Genomic DNA, 21,102 nt, shown 5'->3' on the forward strand with positions numbered 1-21,102 from the left:
TTTTTAAGTCTTTCTTTGTAAGGTTCAACATAATTCTTAAGTGTAATTTTTCTTTTATAAAATTAAGAAATCCAAATGATTATTAGAGAGTCCAAGTGATTATTATTAACATCCCCCAGTATGAAAAGGAAAGGTCAATCATTTCATGAAAATACTAGTATTTCCTTCCTTAAGTAATGTACATCTGAGATGACATGTAGGGAAGTGATTATGTTTTTCCTGTGTTTATTTTTAAAATTGCAAGTGTGTACAGTGAATGTAATACAACCGGGATTAGTACCTATTTGAATGTAATGGGTTTATATTTTAAAAATTAGGTGTAGAAAAGAAAAAGCTTATTAAAGAAGAAATCATTTATGCGCACCTCCCAGAATAGCTGTGACTACAGAAGTTACAAAAATAACTTAGATGCATATAATGAGAAAAGCTACTGACATTTAATTCTGTATTCAGGAATAACTAGGAGGAATGGCTACTTTAGGATCTATAGCTTTGACTCCATATCAAAACATAGCAACATCTAGCAGGACCCTCAGCTGGCTCCCTCGGCCCCTTCTCCACATTCCAGTGACCTGAGGCTGGTGACCCAGCTCCCCTATTTCTCATAGTGCTGTGGTTCCCCTTAATTCACAGTCCTTTCTATTCACGACACTAACGTTATCCCACGCATTTTGAGCCTATGCTATCCTGCCACGTACCTTTTACCTGGAATCCTTCCAAATAATTCCTAGTCACTCATTTTCCTCTACAACTCAAAAGTCTGAGGCAACAGAGATTACTCCCAAAGAAAAGTATACCCAAGGACATGTTGCAAACATTTATTCTTGTTGATCCTTAAGCATGAGCACTCAGAATGGCCAACTTGCAACATCAGCCAGACCCACCAGAACAGGAGGTTGGAAAAAGAGAAACACTGGCTCCTCCCCATGGAAGGACGCTGAGGGTCCCAAAGTAATCAGTACCCCCAAGGGATCCCTGTACACATAGTGGAAAGTAGCAACAGCAAGAGACTTTCCATGCTGGCTCCATAAGTCCTATAAGCTTGGTGTATATCATAGACATACTGTGTGTGTTTCTTTCATGTCTGCCATTGCTGGATTTCAGTGCCAGCAGTTCCATTGTCAACTCATTTCTCTTTTGACTTCTTCATAGACAGGTATTAAGAGCATCTACTAACATCCCCATTCCAAACTACAGCTACTGGTACCAGAATATTCCAGAATCAGGCTTCCTCCCTGTCATAGGACTTCAGAGTAGAAAGCCTGAATCCAGCGTTGAGGGTGCTCAAGGTATAAACATGGAGTGCTGTAGGCAGCTCCCACTCCAACCATCACTGACAGAGAAACTAGTTAACTATTTAAATTTTTAATCCCATAATACCCAAATTGATGAGTTAAAAACTGAGTAAATAAGTCCCCAGGCTGAAGAGATATTCAATTAGAGTTAGATTAATACATCCTAGTTTGTGTTCTCAATTTCATTTCATGAATTCCTCAATTAAAATGACCCATTCCACATACTTCTTTTAACAAAAAAGATATCAATATAAACATTTTCAGCCAGGAATATATGAAAATTTGTTCTCAATTTCCCAGGGAACTATTTGATTTCAGTTTGGGTGGAGTATTCCAAGTCCTCTTCCCTGTGGGTAATATACATAACCACTTTTACTGTTTTAATAGCCAATTTAAGCTTCCATTATGTTCCAAATATAGATTTGTAACTTGTGTTTCTCTTCTCAGCATCCGATTCAAACATTTAATAGAGAGATAACAATTTATCTCAAGGACAAGTCTGGGTCCTTCCTGGACTCCCTGGGTTTTCACAACAGCATGACCCCGTGTGCAGCCTGTCCCCCAACTCCCAGGACCCCTCTCCAGCCACTCAAGGAAGAGACTCCTCTTCTAAGCCGTAGGAGTTCTTGGAGTGTTGTGGCCACCAAAGTGCAGATAAAACCTTTTCCATGATCCGTGACACATTAAATTTCCCATCACCAAACACCCACATTTCTTTTTCTTAATGCTTTTCTAGTTCCTTGTATCAGGAAACAAAATCCTTAATTCTGAAAACTCCCTGAAAACCTATTTTTTCAACTCACAGTGTCTCCCCATGACCTCCCAATCCCCACCAACCTTCCCGTGGATTCTCTGTGGCCCTCTTGTAGGACTATGGAGTAACCGTTCTTTCTAGATTTAGCACCACCACAGTGAAAGTCAGAATTTTCTTTATCTATCTACAAGCATTCTTCCACATAAATCCCGCTCCTTTGTAAGTGTCCTAAAATGACCTGTTATTGTTATCATAAAGCTACCTGTTCAGGATTCCAACAAATTATTAACCCCCAGCACTCCATTTTCTCAGTTGGCTTATTTGCCACTCCTGTATCTCAAATCTAGAATAGCCAGAAACACAGAGCCTGGTGAGACAAACAAGCTGCTGACCTCTCCCAGCCCAGTGTGGCAAGTTCCCCACAGACGATGATGTACAGTTATTTTGATAACTGCACATACCAAATGCTTTGGATGACATATATTAACATGCTTAACTTAGCTGAATTTAGGGGAAAACTTAATACTTACTTCCTTCCCCAGTAACCCTTGAATATCTTTTGAGATAAACAACTCCCTGCCATGGCAGTAGGACATCAGAAGGACCTTCTGTCTCAACTGCCCTCAAACTGCAGCTCAGGCCAGATTTTTTGGTTCTTTCTGTCTCTTCCATCTGTCCCCCATATCCACAGAGAGAAAGTGTCCTATCCCTCTACCCACTTTCTCTCACCAAATCTGTTAGGAGGTTTAAAACAAAAAAATTAAATAAAAAAAAAGAAGTGGTTCTGACATACATATCCATCAGGCAGGGTATTTGTTTCTTCTTCCCATGGCATAGTTCCTGCTAGATGGAGGTGTGAATTATCCTTTCAATTATACAAAATTCAACTTGTGGTGGAGTCTAAGAGTCTGGTTCTTGAAGATAATTGCATGAACAACTATGCAGTAAGAGTTAGGGAGATGTTTCTAGTGATCTGATTTGCAAGAAAAATTGGTACTTTCATTTTCCAAGAATGTTTGCCTGATGGCATTTGTAAAGCTCAGGAAAGCCCTTCATCCAGGGGAGGAAAAGGTGGTTTGCATCCACCCATCACAAGCCTAGTCCAGCTCCAGGCTGAGCAGGGAAGTGCCTGTAGCCACTTGGGAAAATCTTTAGTAATATGACTTGTTCTACTTAATGCTTTTTACTATTGGCCAGTTCATAAGCCATGTTCATATATGTAACAGAGTTGTGTGTAACATATAAAGGTAAACTATAGAGATTTATGTAATATATATTTCATTTACTAATATATATTTTGATAAATCACTTTCAAAAATAATTAGGAGTCTCTTTAAGCCATTATCGTATTTACTATTAAGAGTGGTTTGTGTTTTATCTAATGGCCCCAGAGCAGGTGAATCTTTTGGTACATGCATCTCTTGAATTTTAACGTGTTTAGTAAGATCCTGCTCCAGGCTCAAAGAAGTGAGCATGGTAGCCCAGACTTTGTAGGAGAAGGTCAGCTACCGCACAGTTCAGACTGCTGTTTTCTGCCAGTTATTTTTTAGGTACAATGGTGGGTTCAGAGTTGAAGCTTATCTGGGATTCTGCCTTTTCTCTCTGTCATTCTGTAGTCATCTCTCTCTGTAACAGTGAAACACCGGGGAGTCCACAGCAGTCCTAAAACAACTATGGGAAATGAGACTCTCTCTTTCCACCCCAATCACCTACAAAATAAATGAGTACTCAGTGTCTCCGAGTGTGTCATCAGAGAGGGATCTATTATTTTGAAGAATGGGAGAGACTTTTCTATGTAGGAGCAGGTGAAACAGTGCACTGCTGTTGTTTAATAATTTGTGTCTTCCACTTTCAGGTTCCTTTCAGTGCTACCATGTCACCGGTTCGCTTGCATTCCTCCAACCCCAACCTTTGTGCAGATATTGAATTTCAGACTCCCCCTAGCCATCTCACTGACCCTCTAGAAAGTTCAACGGATTATACAAAGCTGCAAGAAGAATTTTGTCTAATTGCACAGAAAGGTAACAACAAATATATGCACCCTTTAAAGAACCTCTTTTCTTTGATGAAAGATGATCCTCTGTTTTTTTATCTTTGTCAGTGTGGTAATGGTAGAAAGATTAAATGGTTGCATATACTGGTGGGAGTTCTATATACAAAATGCAGCAAGATGTGATGCCTGCCTGTTGGGAGAACACACATCACCAATTTACAGTTTTGACTAAATAAAGTGTTATGAAGGAGAGGGAAGTCAAAAATTGTTATTCTAGGCAATCTGGCAAGATACTACTTACTACTCAACATTTTTTTTTTCAATGTTTCCTAGTTGTCATTTAATACATATTTTCTGGTTATCCTTAGCAAGGAAAAAAATAGATTCTGTTTGAGTCTTTCCCTTTTTTAATTAAACAACACTCACTTATTGTACCTTAAAATTTGAGGGTTAGAAATCCAGGCAGCGTGCAGCTAAGCAGCTGACCTTCTGTGCCATGTATCCTGGACAAGGCTCACTTACTGATATTCAGCCACAGGTTGGGTTGGGCCGAAAGACCCAAACTGGCTTTCCTCATGTGCCTGGCACATTGGCAGGACAGCTGGAAGGATGCACAGAACTGTGCTCTTCTCCCCTTCCATGGCAGCTTAGGGCTCCAAGAAACTGGGAGTGGAAGGTGCTCGTCCTCTTCAAGGCCAGCTCTGGAACTGGCACAGCACGTATATTACTGGTCAGAGCATCATAGGCCAGTTCAGATTTGAGGGGAGGGGAAGTCAACCTCACCTTTAAGTCTCTTTTTTTATGTTAAATTTTCAATAAGTCTTGTTGTGTAAATTAAATTGTTATCATCAGCCACAGAGAGTAGACTATGATAAATAAAAAGCAGGATAGAGTATGGTGGACTGAGCATCCTGTCTATGTTTAACAAGAAGAGTCTTGACTCCAAAATTAACATCCCCTTTACTGCTGCAGTATTTAACTTTCAGACACAGAAGTTCATTTTTTGACTTAAGGTAGTACCTTCTCAGCCATTGTCTTTTAAAATCTCCTGGAGAGAAATATACATTATGTTGCTTTTGGTCACTAACACCTTGTTGTAAATTCATCCCATTTATTTCCCCTGGGGCTGCTGGTAATAGGTTATGAAATATTCTTGAATATATGTGTTAAGTGGAACATCTCAAGTGCCCTCTAATACTCTAGAGCCTGGTGGCTCAGGGAAAGGAGACACACTGAAGGCATCTCTAGGAATGTTGAACTTAACCAAAATTTGTTATCTCAAACCATTAGCAAAAATGTGCTAGCAGGTATTTCTTCAATTCCATTATACTAAAACAATTAAGCTAAATAATTTTATTCCTTTTCTTCAATAGATTTCTCAATTGCGATTCTGTAAAGCCAACTCTCTCTCACCTGTTGTTTTACTCCTAGTGATGTTATTAGACTAGAGCAATGTTATTTTGTTTATATAACAGCATAGATTTGCAGCCAGTAACTTCTACTTCCATGGGGAGTGGGTACAGCAGGTAGAATGAGACAACAAATACATGAGTTGAGTATGTGAGTATAACACAGCTGCTAAAGGGAGATGAATAAATTTGAAGGCAGCCCCAGGAAAGCTTTGTGTATTTGGTCGCAATCATAATCAATGGGGAGAAATTGAAAGCTTTTCCTCTAAGATCTGTTACAAGACAGAGATGCCCACTCTCGCCACTTAGTACTAGAAATACTATCAAGAGCAATCAGACAAGAAAAAGAAATAAAAGGTATTCAAATCAGATAGGATGAAGTAAAATTATCTCTATTTGCAATTGACATGATCCTATATGTAGAAAGCCCCAAAGACTCCACTAGAAAACTATCAGAACTAATAAATCAATTCAGTAAACTTACAGGATATAAAATCAAAATACATAAGTAAGTGAGATGATGGATATGTTAATTTGTTCCCACTATAATAACCATTTTACTACATGTATGACTCCATGGCATTTCTATACACAAATAAAAACCTAGCTAAAAAAGAAGCCTAGCTAAAAAAGAAACCCAGTCCCACTACGATAGCATCAAAAAATAAAATACAATACATAGGAATAAATTTAACCAAGGAATTGAAAGACCTGTGCACTAAAAACTATAAAACATTGATGAAAGAAATTGAGGATGACACAAATAAGTAGAAAGATATTCCATGCTAATGGATCAAAAGAATTTATATTGTTAAAATGTCCATACTACCTAAAGTAATGTATAAATTTAATGCAATCCCTATCAAAATCCCAATGGCATTCTTCACAGATACAGGAAAAATAACCCTAAAATTCACATGGAACCACAAAAGACCCCAATAGCCAATGCAATTCTGAGGGAAATAAGGACGTTAAAGGCATCACACTTCCTAATTTAAAATTACAAAACAAAGCTATAGTAATCAAAGCAGTGTGTCACTGGCATAAAAACAGACACATAGACCAGTGAAACAGAACAGGGAGCCCAGAAATAAATCCAGACGTATATGGTCAACTAATTTTCAACAAGGGCATCAAAAAGAAACAATAGCGCTAGGAAAACTGTATTTCCACATGCAGAAGAATGAAATTGGACCCTTACCTTACAGCATATACAAAAAGCCACTCAAAATGGATAAACACTTAAACATAAGACCTGAAATGATAAAACTTATAGAAGAAAACATAGGGCAAAAGCTCCTTGATATCGTTCTTGGTGATGACTTCTTGGATACCACACCAAAAGCTCAGACTAAAAAAGCAAAAATAAATAAATCGGACTTTATCAAACTAAAAGGCTTCTGCATAGCAGAGATAACAATCAACAAAATGAAAAGCAACCTATGGATTAGGAAAAATATTTGCAAATCATGTATCAGGTAAGGGGTTGGTATCCAGGCTATATAAAGAATTTTTACAACTCAACAGGTACATGAAAAGGTACTCAGCATCACTAATCATCAGGGAAATGCACATCAAAACCATTATGAGATACTACCTCACACCTGTTAAGATAGCTATTATCCCAAAAAGATAAGAGACAAGTGTTGGCAAGGGTGTGGAGAAAAGGCAGCCTTTGAATACTGTTGGTGGGAATGTAGGTTGGTGCAGCCATGATGGAAAACAGTATGGAGATTCCTAAAGAAATAGAAAATAGACCTACCATACAACCCAGCAATCCTTCTTCTGGGCATATACCCAAAGGAAAGGAAATCACCAGCTGGTAAGGATATCACACTCCCGTGTTCATTACAGTATTGTTTACAATAGCCAAGATATGGAAACAACCTAGGTATCCCATACAATGGACAAATGGATGAAGAAACTGTGGTATACATATACAATGGAATAGTATTTTCAGCCTCTAAAAAGAAGTTCTTGCCATTTTCCACAACATTAAACATTATGCTAAGTAAAATAAGCCAGACACAGAAAGAAAAATATTATGTGAGCTCTCTTATATGTGGAATCTAAAAAAAAAAAAAGTCAAATATGTAGAGATAGAAAATAAAACAGTGTAGGAAGGGAGATGTAGGTCAGAGGATACAAAGTAGCAAATATGTAGCATGAACAAGTTGAAAGATCTGATGTACACCCTGAGGACTATAGTTAATAATAGTGTGTTATATTTAAGATTTTTGCTAAATGAGTAGGTTATAGCTGTTCTTGCCACAGGGAGGAAAAAATGGGTAACTAAATGAGATGATGACTATGTCAATTTGATCCACTATAGTAACCATTTTACTCCCTATATGGGTCTTATAACATTGTGTTGTATTCCCTAAATATACACAATAAAATTTATTTTTTTTAAAGAAAAAGCCTCTGCTGAAACTACATATTTTCAACCAACACACAAATTCTCTGTGCTAAGAGGAAAAAGAGCTTTTCTATGACTGTTGAGTGAATTCTTTGGAAAGCATTATGAATTTTAAAATGGGTGAAAAGTTTGCTTTTAGAGCTCCCAGCCGGGTTAATGTAATCCAGCCATAAAGCTGTTACCTTTAAATAGATGACGACAGAATATAGCACATAAATCAATAGATCATGAATTCTTTCTGATCCTGCCATTTTTCCCCTTTAATTCAGCCACTGTATTTTGTGCTAAAATTTTCCACTTCTTTTAAAAATAACCTTTCTCAAATAAGGAAATACCTATTTTAGAAGACTATGTATTATAGAAACTGTTATTATAAAGATAGGAGTTGGAAATTTCACCTCATTTTGTAGTTCAAAATTAAAGACTGCTTCAGATCTTACTAATGTTGTTAATTAAGTATGTATGTAGGAAATGATGGGGGGCAGGGATAGGGTACTGTTGCTTTTAAATCTAAGCACTTTGACATCAGGATATTCCTGGCTGAGAATAATGCCAGTGGCATTCTTAGAATCCAATCATTTCCCACCTCCAAGAGAACAACTCATCAGAACTTCTAGAACAGCTGCCTGTTTTATATTGGCAGGACTCATAAAATGCTCTTTTTTTGGGTGCATGCTTTTGGGAAATAATTTTTGGATAGTTCTAAATGATTTGCATGAAACTTCATGCTACATAGAACTGCTCAGATATTACCATCAAATATGGTAAGTAAAAATTGTTCCTTTCCTTCTAGGAATTATAAATAATTTCTAAATACTGATATTTAGAATGGATATTGATATGTTTTATGCTGCTTTCAAATCCATGTTGGCTTGCCTGGTATACCTTAATTTTCACCCTGATTAACTACCATGGCCATATTTGTTTGGAGTATAGATATTCTTATAGATTCCATTTTAAGATTGATTTTTTAATTAGACTGTAACATTGCCTTTCCCGAAAATGTCTATGTATAAGTTTAAGTCCTGAGAAGTTTATGATTTTGTATGTTCTTTTTCATTATATTTGACATTTGTTTCTCACTTTTCTCACCACCCAGTGCATTCTCTTTTGAAGTCTGCGTTTAATAGCATAGCTATAGAGAAGGAGAAGCTGAAGCAGATGGTTTCTGAACAGGATCACAGTAAAGGCCACAGCACGCAGATGGCGCGGCTCCGACAGTCACTGTCTCAGGTATACGAGACTGTATGTTCTCACATGCATGACACATCCCCACCCCTGTAAGACAAAAGATGCAGAGGCAGGAGGCGATCAGTCGTAGGGACGGCACAGTCCTCTGAAATTCTCTCAAGACATTGCAGTGTCAGTGTTGTATTTTCTTACTTTTCTTCCCCAAAATCTCAAGGTAAGAGTGAAAATAAACCAAACTTGCTTGCAAGCATATAATTGTTATTTTGACTAATTGAGCATTTAATGCCTCTCTAAGGTCATCTATAAGGTAGCCCCTGGTTTTAAAAAAAGAACCATGCATTTATATGATTTACACATACAAAATATGTTCCAGAATATATTCAGTCCAGTGGTAAATGGAACAAAACCTACTAGAGCTTTCACACTTAATATTTTTCCCTTACATCTTAATCTGTTGAAAATTACTGATTACCATTATCCATTTTTTCTTTTCTAATTTGTACTCTTGGGATTTTCTTCCTATCTAAGTTATGCTCCTTGAAGCTAGACTTTTATATTTTAAAATATATTGTATAATTGATCTTATCAGTACTAATCAGATCCCTATTATGTGTATATATATGTTGAAATTTCAATATCAAAGTTGAAATTTCTGATAAAAACCCTTTAAAGCTACACTTATGCTTTTTTACACTGAGTACTTCATGTGGAGTAAATATTTTCTTTAGTAAGTCTATAAATGCACTTATTTTAATTCCTTTGAGAATTCAATGTTGTTATGTGATTTTGTGTGAGAACTCAGTGTTTATATAAAATATTGTTCACTTCCTGGTGCCTTGGATCAGAGTGAAGGAGCGAGCAAATCCTGGGTAAGTGGTTCTCCGTGTGGATCAGACCCTCCTTGAAAAGTGTCCCTCAGTCCCTAAAAATTAGACTTAAATTGTATCACCATGTTGTATGTACCTGAACTGTCGACATATTTGCAGTGTTAAGTTTCATGTTATGGAGTGCTGTTATCTGGGCCACACTTTCCACATTCACCATAAAACACTGCCAGCTGCTTCCAGCTGCAAACCCAGCAGCCTCGAGAGCATGAGCATTAAAAGTGGCTGCTGTTCTGCCAAGTCTGCAGAGGGCTTTATTCATACGAACACTTGAACGGTTTTACCTGAACTCTTCTCACGTCACATATCTGTTGAACATTACGTTGACATTAATTGATCTTCCAAATCATTATTCTGAAAGTATCCTGTACCAGAAAGATCAAAATAATGGCCAAGTCAACCTTCAGATGTCATCTCATAAACGTGTAAAATACACTCGTGTCCCCCTAAACACTGCCGCATGTCCTTCAGATGTATTGATGATGGAGGCTTAGTGATATGAAAGCGTGCACTGAGGAAAATAAGAGAAATGTGTTTGCTTCCTGCTCGCTTGCTTCCTTTCATTTGCTCCTTGGTAAGACAGAGAACGGCAGATAGAGATCTAGATTTGGGTGTCAGGTGAGAGTAGAAATGATTAGGAAGAGAAACTTTAAAACAGTTATTCATTTTTTCCTTCACTTATTCACTGGATTTTCTTCAACTGGCTGTATACTAGGTACTACGCAAGGCGCAGAACACCAAGGTAAAAGTAGCCCTGGCCATGTTCCTGAGAAGCTCATGATCTGACTCGTGAGAGGGGCAGTATTTATCCAGGAAACAGTGAAGTGGACCACACTGTAGTCCATTCAGAGTGGTGCGCCGGGAGCGCAGATTCCCAGGACTCTTGCTCAAAGGAATGGGAGATCCCTGAGCAGAGAGCAGAGCCGCAGATCAGGCTTCATGGAGGAATCGGGCCTTGAATTGGGCCTGAGTAGACAGCAGCAGCTCATGTGGAAGGACCTTATGCTAACATGGAAAAAGTATAATAAAGCAAAATTATATCAACTATGCAACCTTCAGGTTAAAATATTTCCCCCTCTTAGCAAAACATATTTACTTGCATCTAAAGTTAAAGTGTCAATAGATTTTTGTTGGGTTGTTCGGTTTCTTGTTTAGTCGTTTTAGCCAAAAAATTCAATTTTATCCTCAAAAGATATAAAAATAATTTGAGACTATTAAGTCCCAAATAGACTTGCACTCTATCCTCTAGAGAATTCAGTGCCCGTGATTGTGCATTATCACAGCATTTTGGCAATGTTCACATTCTTGTGTCCATTCACACACACACACACACACACACACACACACACACACACACCATTGGGCACCCTCACTGGCCTCTATTCCCATCACCTCTGAGTCTGAACTCCCTTTTGGAAGTCAGCACAGCCTCTGCTTAGGGATTTAGGTTTGCTGGCAGTTCACTTCTTTCTAACAAATCACTAGCCATGATAAGGCCACTGGAGAGATGCCTGGAGAATGGCAGGCAGTTCATAGTGGCTAAAGTATGGGATGAACAAGGAAGAATTATTCTAAGAGTAGCTAGTTAAGTAGGCAAGAACCAGCTCATTAGGGATCACAAAAAGGATTTTAGATTTATCCTATCAGTGATGGGGAGGGCTCACAGGATTTTAACTGGTGAATGATAATGCCATAAATTAGAACTATTACTGCATATATTCTACATATTAAATTACTCTAGTACAGCATGGGGAGTAGATGAAATTCACGCAAGATTAGTTAGGCAGACACTTATGATATTCAAGATAATTTTCGAATATTTTATGATGTTTGAGATAATATCCCTGAACTAAGGAAGTGCCAACATTGGTGGGAGGAGGGGATGCATTTCAAAGATGCTGAGGAGGGAGAATGAGCATTGCTTGGAGAGCAACTGAATGTTAGAGGGACAAGAAGACAGAGTCCAGGATTTTCACTTGGATAATTGGGTATATGATAGTTCTTTTCCCCAGGAGAGGGAATACAAGGGGAACGGGTTTGTGAGAGGTATATGTTGAGTGATTTTTGTAGAGATGGAGGCATCTGTGGGCCATCCTACAGGCAATTAGATATTTTGATCTAGAGCTCAAGATACAGAACTGGGCTATAGAGTGTGGATATCCCAGCATATCAGGGAAGTCACAGATGTTGACGCATTGTGTTTTCAGTCCAATAAAAGAGGATCAGCGGTGTTGATGCTGCCCTAGAGAACATTAATATTTAAAGGACAAGCTAAGAAAGAGGATCCTTTGATGGAGACTCAGAGGATTTAGAAGTGATGACCATTGAGATCAAGGATGGAGATCTGATAGTCTCAAGAAGGAAAAGGTTTACAGCATCTGATTTAGCAGCAAATAATATATGGACTGAGAGTCAACCCTGGAATTTGTCAGTCATCTCAGTATGTTTATATCATGAGGAAAGGGAGCCAGAGGACAAGGAGACATTGAAGGCAGGAAACGTTAGCTAGTCAGCTGTCCTGGTTCACCAACTCTATTCTCACCGTCCCTCTTTTAATGCAGCACTTAAGATCGAACAAGTACTAAATAGCTTGAATGTGTCAAGACAATTGTTCTCCATGCTCTCAGTATGTTTTTAGATGAGTATAACTTCATATTATAGTGTGATCGTGATTTTAGGTGGCATAAGACCTCTTTGGTCTGTATTCAAGTGTCATCAGTTAAACCCCCAGATATTTTTCTGATGGCCTGTTATCAAGCCAGGTCTACCCCCACAGAGGGAAGAAGGGAGAGAGACTGAATTTAAATAACTTCTTTAAGTAGTCTAACATTTTTAAAGCTTATATTTTATTTGACATAAGTCCTATTTGATATATGTCTAATGATTAAAATGCTGCTTTTCAATAGGCTTTAAGTATATCAACTCAGCAAATTTCATCATCCTTTTAGAAGGCACATAGCATATAAAATATATGAAATTAGCATTTTTCACTACATACTCAGCATAAATTACTACCTGTCTTGAGCAAGTAACAATTTGCAAGGCCGGACAATGTATGAATTGCTCTTCTAAAGTAATATTACTTCCCTGATCTATATGTATACAAACACATACATAATTCTATTATTTTATCCCCATAAAACTTGAATGAACTTTCACACCTGAGAGGCAGCATAGATGTTGGACTCAAGCCTATAGGACAGGATATTTTATGTGACATCTATCCCTTATAAATGACTTTATTTCACATCAGCTATAATTTCATGTCCCATTTAATGTAGTACCCTGAACACCAAAATCAAATGATATATAATAAAACTAAGGCAAACCCCAGATTACCGTAATAATGGAAGATTCAGCTCAACTTGAGTCTGTCTTCAGTACATTATAGTTTATCACTGTTACCAGTTTGATTCTTGGCCTCGGAATTTGTGCACAGCTTGTACTAAATGCAGTGGGAGTTGGGCCCATATAAATGTGAGCAACAGAATATGATACATCTATTCCAGCTAGAATTACTGTATTTCATTAAATCGAGATGCCGTCAATTGTTAGATATGCCTTCATTTTGTACATTACTAAGAAAAAAAAAACACTACTGTCAATTAAACTGACAGTGCTTCAGAGACACTGAATGTGAGGAAAAATGTGCACCTTAGAATCAATGAAATGTGGTATGTATGAGAATGTAAGTAAAAAATTGGCTTAAGGCACATAGTAGCATAATTTAGAATCCCAGTCGTGGTATCTGTCATCGTTCCTGTCCACAACATTTCACATACCCAAAATAAATATTCTGTGATAGGACAAAAGTTCTGAGTATATTTGTTTGTTCCTAAATTCCACAGTTCCCTGAGACTTGGCCAAATTTTTTGTGTACAAAGACATTCTTCATAAAATCCTTTACATCTTTTTTAAAGCTATCTAGCAATTTTAAATTGCTGTCATTTTGAACATAGTTTGGCAATATTTATTAAAAGCCTTAAAAAAGTTTTAACCTTTTACCCTGTAGGTCAATTGTTGATATGGCTCGTCCTAATGCTGAATATAGAAAATAATTTTATATATAAATGCTCATGACAGCATTATCTATGCTAGCAAAAATCAGTAGCAGCATAAGTGTCCAATAATAGGAAATAATTTTTTATGATGCAACTATTAAAATTATATTTATGAAGAGTTTGAAACATAAATGTTTATGTGCAAGGAATAAGGGGAAGATACATTGTGTAAACTGTGCACTCATTAAACAATACAAAAAAAATGCATAGGAAAAAACTGGAATGAAAAAGACCAAACTACCAACAATTGGGTATGATTTTTTTTAAATATTTTTCTAATTTTTGCATTTTCCAAATATATGATAATAGTATTTTTTTATTTGAAAAGACAAGGTGATTTTAAAGAGATACCCAGGATTCAGTTTTTGACACCTCTAGCTGTGATCATTTCTATACTCATTTTCTCACTCCTTTTGAACCAGTTTTGCTTTTATCCAGAGGGTTTGAATTTATGATGATTCCATCTTGCCATATGTTTCATATCCTTCTCCATCAGGCTTTCATGTTTTCCTCCCATAACCCGCAGTTCCATTTAGTAAAATGTTTATGCCAGAGTCTCACCCAGTCCAAGGTAAATTCTCACCAGGGAATTGTCTGCCAGGGCTGATGTATGATAGTTAATAGGTAAGGAGGAGGGGATTCAGGTCATTGATTCTGGCTCAAATCTTCAAGATGGTGACTTCTTTGATAAATGGGAAAGGAATTGAGTGTTTCCCGGACATATTAGACTTGAATGTGTGTGAGGAACACGGGGCATGGGGAAATGAATTTGCATTATGAAGATGTTAGTGTAGTCTGAGCTCACTAAAGCAAGTAGTGAGAAAACACACAAAACCTGCCTAGTGAAGAATCCAGGCACAATTCCGAGCTTCAAGGTGCTTTCTTCTTCTTAGGCTTTGGTCCCGTATGCCACTAATAGAGCAGTATCTCCATAGCTTTTCTTGTTTGTTGGCTGGTGCGAGTGATGGTGATCTGCCTCCTTTTCTTTGCTATGCAGCTATTCACTCTCCTTGGGTATATTCTTTACATTAATTATGCCATCTTCTGGGCCTTTTAATGGTAATTATTACTAAGAGCATCATTTCCCTGACAATACCTCAGTTCCTCAGTGTTCCCAAGGTTTCCATTATATCATTACAGAGAAAATAATTGAGTTTCAGGGAGGGAAATAATAAATGTGGTCCTGAGCACTACCTGAGAGCACTACACCACAAAACTCATGGCACTTGGTTGTAGCAAACTTCAAAAACTATCTGTATGGTCAAGGCAGAAGGAGGGGCGGGCCCAGGGAAGACGCGAGAAATGGGCTGTTGCATGCTCAGTTGTCGGCTTACACTGTCCACCACTGAGGTTGCCAGAGTTGGAGCAGTCTTGGTAGCCATGCTTTCTGTGCTATGCAACAACAACTTCTTTTCTACCACTGCATATATATTATTAATAAAATTGTTTCTTTTAAGCTTTAAGCTTTGAATTCAACATGCTTAACATCTGATTTGAAATAGCATAAGCAAAATTGAGTTATCTACTTTTGTCTCAGTTCTAAAAATGATTAAAATAAGAACTAGTAAAATGCATTATCATACCCTTAAAATAGAACCAAACTATTTTGGCACAATATTAATATTAATATTTTGGCAGTAAATTATTATTCTTTACCCATAGTGGCAAACTATGACAGATCTTTGCTTTTAAGTATTAGCAATCATTTCAAAAAATTTAGTTTTGAAGTTTGAAAAAAATGAAAATTAAAAAATGAAAATGTAAAAAAATTTAAAAATAAAAATACTTTTATTATTTGTTATCTCAATAAGAAATACTTTAACCAAGATTTCTCTCTTTTACTCCCATGCTACTCTTTTGCTACCAATTGAGAGGAGAACAGGGTTTCAACAACGATAGAGTTAAGTAAAGATATAGGTGACAAAAATCTCTCTCCAGACTATCTCAGAGAATGTCAAAGCAAACTTCGCATATAATGTAAAAGTATCTTGATTATGTTCTTCTTAGAACACCAAATACTTATGCCCAGCCCTGAAAGTATAGACAACTCTCATTAACTCCAACATAAGCATCAGAAAATCCCAAGAACCAGAATTAATTTTACACTATTCTGGACAGTAGCTGATCTTCATAATGATAACCAGGAAGCACTGTGCAAGATTCTGACCATGCGTTTTAATCAAATTTGAAAGAGACTTTAAAGGTCATCTGATACAACTCCCTTATTTTTCGCCTGAGAAAATCAAGGCCTAGAAAGGTTAAGTAACATAGTTAAGATCACTTAGTCCTGAGATCAAGAGAACCTGATCCTCTGACTCCCAGGCCAGGATTTTTTATTTTTCACATCGCATCCAAGAAAAATAATAAATTATGCTCAGTAAAAAAACAACTTTTAGTTCATTTCCTGTTGATATTAAAGGCTAGAGGTTATCTTGTGTGCCCTTCACACATACCTGTAGGTAGGCAGGATCACATTTAATGAATATTGAATGAGATGGGAGTTTAAATGAGAATTTAATTTTTTTAAACATCCAGAGCAAACAACTCTGCAACCTTCCTATAAATGACAAACCTATGTTTAATATTTCCACTCTGAAGAAGACCATTACTTATCCTTGCCCTTGAGTTTTCGTGGGTTTGTTTTGTTCACACTGTTCTAGTAGCAACAGAAGGTATAGTCACTTTGAAGGAACCATTAGTTGAAGTTTGCATAAACCCCTCAGGTAAAGACTGTGATTCTGCAATGAAAACCATCGAACAACTTACCCTGGGGCCTCCCACTTACATGGTGGCAAAATATATCTGGTTGCAAATATTTCAGTAACTAAGACAACATTGCATATACTTCTAGGCAAGGAAATAATGAACAAATAAGCCTGTCTGTAGTAGTCACAAAGGATAAGAATGATGCAGTATCTTTTTTTCCAAATTCTAAGTGTTTGAGATTTTGCTCTAAGAAAAATGATCCTGAGTATTTTTGTAGGATGAAAAGCTATTAGAATTCTTCCTTTGAGGCACACGGTTTATTTACTAAGAACATTATCACTTCTTTTTTCTAACATATCCCTGTTTTCTCAGATAGCCAGAGACATATTTCCTCCTATATGCAAATGTAATGACTGCAGGATCTGTATCCACCTTTAATCCATCAGCAGATTGAGTGTATCATTTGACATATTTTACAAACTTGCTCTAAAGACTTTAAACAAAAGCCAAAAGCTGCGCGTGAATAATTTTCTCATCAAAAAGCAAAAGCTCAGTTGGACGAAGGGAAGAAGAGGGAACCCGGAGGGAGAGAGGAGAGAGGAGAGGCTGTTCTGTGCTCCCTGCTCAAAGAGTATGCTCTGGTCTGCGCAGGTGGAGAGTTTAGCTGATTCGTATTTATCCCGGGTGTTTTAATGGGTACAGAGTTGTAGTTATGATATTGTATTTGTATATGCATTGGTTTACTGTATTCATTGACTCTGAATGAAGCAGGATGCCCATACCCTGGGGCAGATGCCCTCTTTACTAAGCCTTGACAGTTATCTTCTACTCTAAAACATCCGCCTCCATCTTACCAATTGCTGCTTTTAATGAGAAGGAAAGGAAGTTGTCCATCTTGTCACTATCTTCACAAAAGTCTTTTACATGAGGCTTGGTAGAATTCTAGTTAGCTAAATCCGTGTAATATAAATGGAACATGTTCCCATACGTCAATGTGGTGTGCATTCCTGGAGGATTCACTGTTCCTTTGTCCACAGGAACACATGGTTCCCTGTGTGTTCCCTTCCCCTGTAGGGAAGCCATGCTTTTGTAAAGCTGTTCTCTTCTTGTAATAAATGCAGTTGCTCCGTGTACTAAACTGTATTATAGCAAGTAGTGTTTTACTGGTGCTAACTTAAGGTATGTTGAAAGTAATGTGATGTAGACAACTTGGAATTAGTTTGCTTTTAGTATTACATTCTTTATTATGGTTGTCAATGTCTATACTGTTCAGCGAAGACACCTTTTTGTCCATACTTGAGTTAGTTCTGCTGCATTGTCATATGTATTAATTATGTGCTCCTGGAAAATGAAAATACAGCTATTTTCTTTAACCAGACTAAAATATAATTCTCTAAACTAAAACCAGTTCATTGTTCATTCCATTTCCAAATAGTTTTTAAGGTAACTATCTGGCTTTGAAATGACTCCCAAACTTTAGAAACTTGAACAAAAAAAAAAAATTGAAAGAATCAATAGTTTTCATCCCAGGCTACAAAATGTAATATATATGTGGTGGTAGACTGAGCTTGGATGTAATGGGCCTGACTCTAAGGAAGAGAAAATTCCATAAATTGTTTTATGAAACAATTCATAAATTGTTTATGAAATTGTTTTATGAAACAATTCATAAAACTATGAAAAATAGTTTCAGCCCACTAATGTACAAAACAATGATCTTATATTACAAAAAATTAATACTTTAGTTCTGAGCCATTTGTTTTCTTCTTATTGGTAGGATCTGGCTCATGATGATTCCAAAAGTCAGAGCTAAAAGCATCACAGACATTATTGTCCAACTTGTACTTTTGTGCTTGTTCTGTTTTATGCTTATTTACTAATTTGAAATTACATGTGCGGTTTTTGTTATTTTAAGGCACTCAACCAGAATGCTGAGCTAAGGAGTCGGTTGAACAGAATACATTCAGAGTCTATTATTTGTGATCAGGTTGTCAGTGTAAATATTATTCCTAGCCCTGATGAGGTAAGACTCATTTTTAATAGATGTAGAGTACCTATTTTATGGCATCTAAATCTGCTGCATATTTTTATTTATTTTTATACGGTTCTTTCACTGTTAATATGATTCTATCCATAAATATTTCTGTTGCTGACAGTTCACTTTGAAGTAAAGGATGTATGTGAGTTTGACATCATTTATTCTTGGTGATCAGTGTCTATTAATATTTTTATTTATTCCTATGTTCACCTGATGCCATCCAATATTTATATATCTACTTCAGCTTGTTAATTTTCTGTGTCTTTCTCATTCTTCATTTGAAATGTTCATTATCATCAAATGGCCAATGAAATGTTTTTTTTTTTTTTTGAGACAGAGTCTCACTGTGTTGCCCAGGCTAGAGTGCCGTGGCGTCAGCCTAGCTCACAGCAACCTCAAACTCCTGGGCTCAAGCAATCCTTCTGCCTCAGCCTCCCGAGTAGCTGGGACTACAGGCATGTGCCATCATGCCCGGCTAATTTTTTCTATATATTTTTAGTTGCCCAATTAATTTCTTTCTATTTTTAGTAGAGACGGGGTCTCGCGCTTGCTCAGGCTGGTTTCGAACTCCTGAGCTCAAACAATCCGCCCGCCTCGGCCTTCCAGAGTGCTAGGATTACAGGCGTGAGCCACCGCGCCTGGCCCAATGAAATGTTTTTATAAAAAACATTTTTAGCTGAGAAGTTGCTAAACGAAAGTTTTCTTAAGGTTTGTTTTGAAAGCTGTATCTAGAGAGAGAAGTCCCCTGACCTTGCTAATACTAATGGTGCTGCTGCAGTTACTGCTGCTGGTGATGGTAATTCATAGTTAACATATGTCCAGTGAATGCTTACTATATGCTAGGTATTGTGCTAACTATTAATATTTTGCATGTGTTGTCTCATTTGACATTCTCAACAACCCTTTGAGGTAGGCGATATTATTATTCCATTCTTCAGGTTGAAGAAATAGTAAGAGAATAGGAGAACATTCAGTGTTTGGGCTAAACTTAAATGTATTACTCTGTTTATGACCTTTTCTAAAATTATTATTTTATAGCCATGAGAACTTATACTTTTGAACAGTAATATTAGAGTTTTATATACAGTGGTACATATAATGAGAGTTTTAACTATTAATAATACTAAAGTAATATTTACACCAAAAACATACATTTCACTAGAAATCTACAGGTTCACAGGTTAAACTGCTTAGGAAATATTATTCTATTAACAAGACAGCTTATCTTTGACTTAAAGTTTTGACTTAAGCTGGCTACCCTACATCCATTCACCTCCATTGGCCCCATTTTCTCTGGTAACACTTACAGTCACTCAACTGCCCAGAGTCTAGAAGTAGTTGTAAAATTTGTCATTTGAAAATGATTTAATCTCAGTTGAAATCTTTTCAACCTGAAATGCACACTAGAGTACATACATTATAGTTCTCTTACATATATTTCTGACTGAAACTTAAATAGCTTCCTTGAAAACAATATTTATCATTTATTGAATAAAAGTACAATTTCAAATAAGTTTCAATACTCTAGTCATGTGTTTCATTGATTAAAATTCATGATCAAATTGGAAAATGGCTTTTATAAATTCTGTCTCAAAAATTGGTCTTATATTCCCAGCTTTCAGATGTTTGCATGAAAAAAAATTAGTCTTGTAGATTGTTTTCTTAGCATGTCTCTCATAGTTTCTACAAATACATCTCGAGGTTTAGTGCATTGGTTAGAATATGACTAGCAATGACAGGCCTAAGAATAAGAGAATGAATGTGTCTCTATAATCAATTTAGAGTATTAATCGGAGCTTAACCTGTTAAATTCCACTTAATATCAACTGAGCATAGATTTACAATCAAGACACGGTACCAGCATCTCTGAACTATGCGTTTTGGAGTCTTTAGACATATTGGAAGGAAACTTATGCAGTGATCATTACCGAGTTGCAAGTGAAAATTACTTGTGGTCACCGCTCTTTTAACACATAATGTTAAAGACTAGAGATCTGGCTAATTTGAAGGAGTAGCTATTCTAACAGAAGAGAAAATGGTAACACCATATACTTCTCTCTCCTGCAGGCTGGTGAGCAAATTCATGTCAGTCTCCCCCTGTCACAGCAAGTAGCCAATGAGAGCCGCCTCTCCATGTCAGAGTCTGTTTCTGAGTTCTTTGACGCCCAAGAGGTGCTCCTCTCTGCAAGTTCGTCTGAGAACGAGGTAAGATTCCTTGACCTGTCAGCTTCAAATGCTTGTGACTATGAGTTCGAGTTAAAGCAAATAAGACTGTGGAAACTTTTTGTTGTTTTTGTCTGTTTGTTTACATCACAATAAGATGCCCAAATTGTGGCAATGCTAAAAACATGC

The 21,102-nt window shown here is 36.9% G+C and overlaps 1 protein-coding gene across 6 annotated transcripts in view; it reads left to right on the top strand.

Moving 5' to 3' along the window:
- The window catches only part of OSBPL6 (oxysterol binding protein-like 6), a 115,769-nt gene that overhangs the window by 75,774 nt on the left and 18,893 nt on the right, over positions 1 to 21,102 (top strand). For 4 of the 6 annotated variants that reach the window (XM_012650700.1, XM_012650701.1, XM_012650704.1 and 1 more), the window contains 4 exons: positions 3,905 to 4,070; positions 8,970 to 9,103; positions 18,628 to 18,735; positions 20,818 to 20,955. In XM_012650700.1, the coding sequence (XP_012506154.1) occupies positions 3,905 to 4,070; positions 8,970 to 9,103; positions 18,628 to 18,735; positions 20,818 to 20,955 (546 nt within the window). The remainder of the gene's footprint in view (positions 1 to 3,904; positions 4,071 to 8,969; positions 9,104 to 18,627; positions 18,736 to 20,817; positions 20,956 to 21,102) is intronic. The other 2 variants (XM_012650702.1, XM_012650703.1) reach the window with 1 other exon arrangement.

This window comes from Propithecus coquereli, unplaced genomic scaffold, assembly GCF_000956105.1.
Source record: "Propithecus coquereli isolate 6110/MARCELLA unplaced genomic scaffold, Pcoq_1.0 Scaffold34, whole genome shotgun sequence".
Lineage (NCBI taxonomy): Eukaryota > Metazoa > Chordata > Mammalia > Primates > Indriidae > Propithecus > Propithecus coquereli.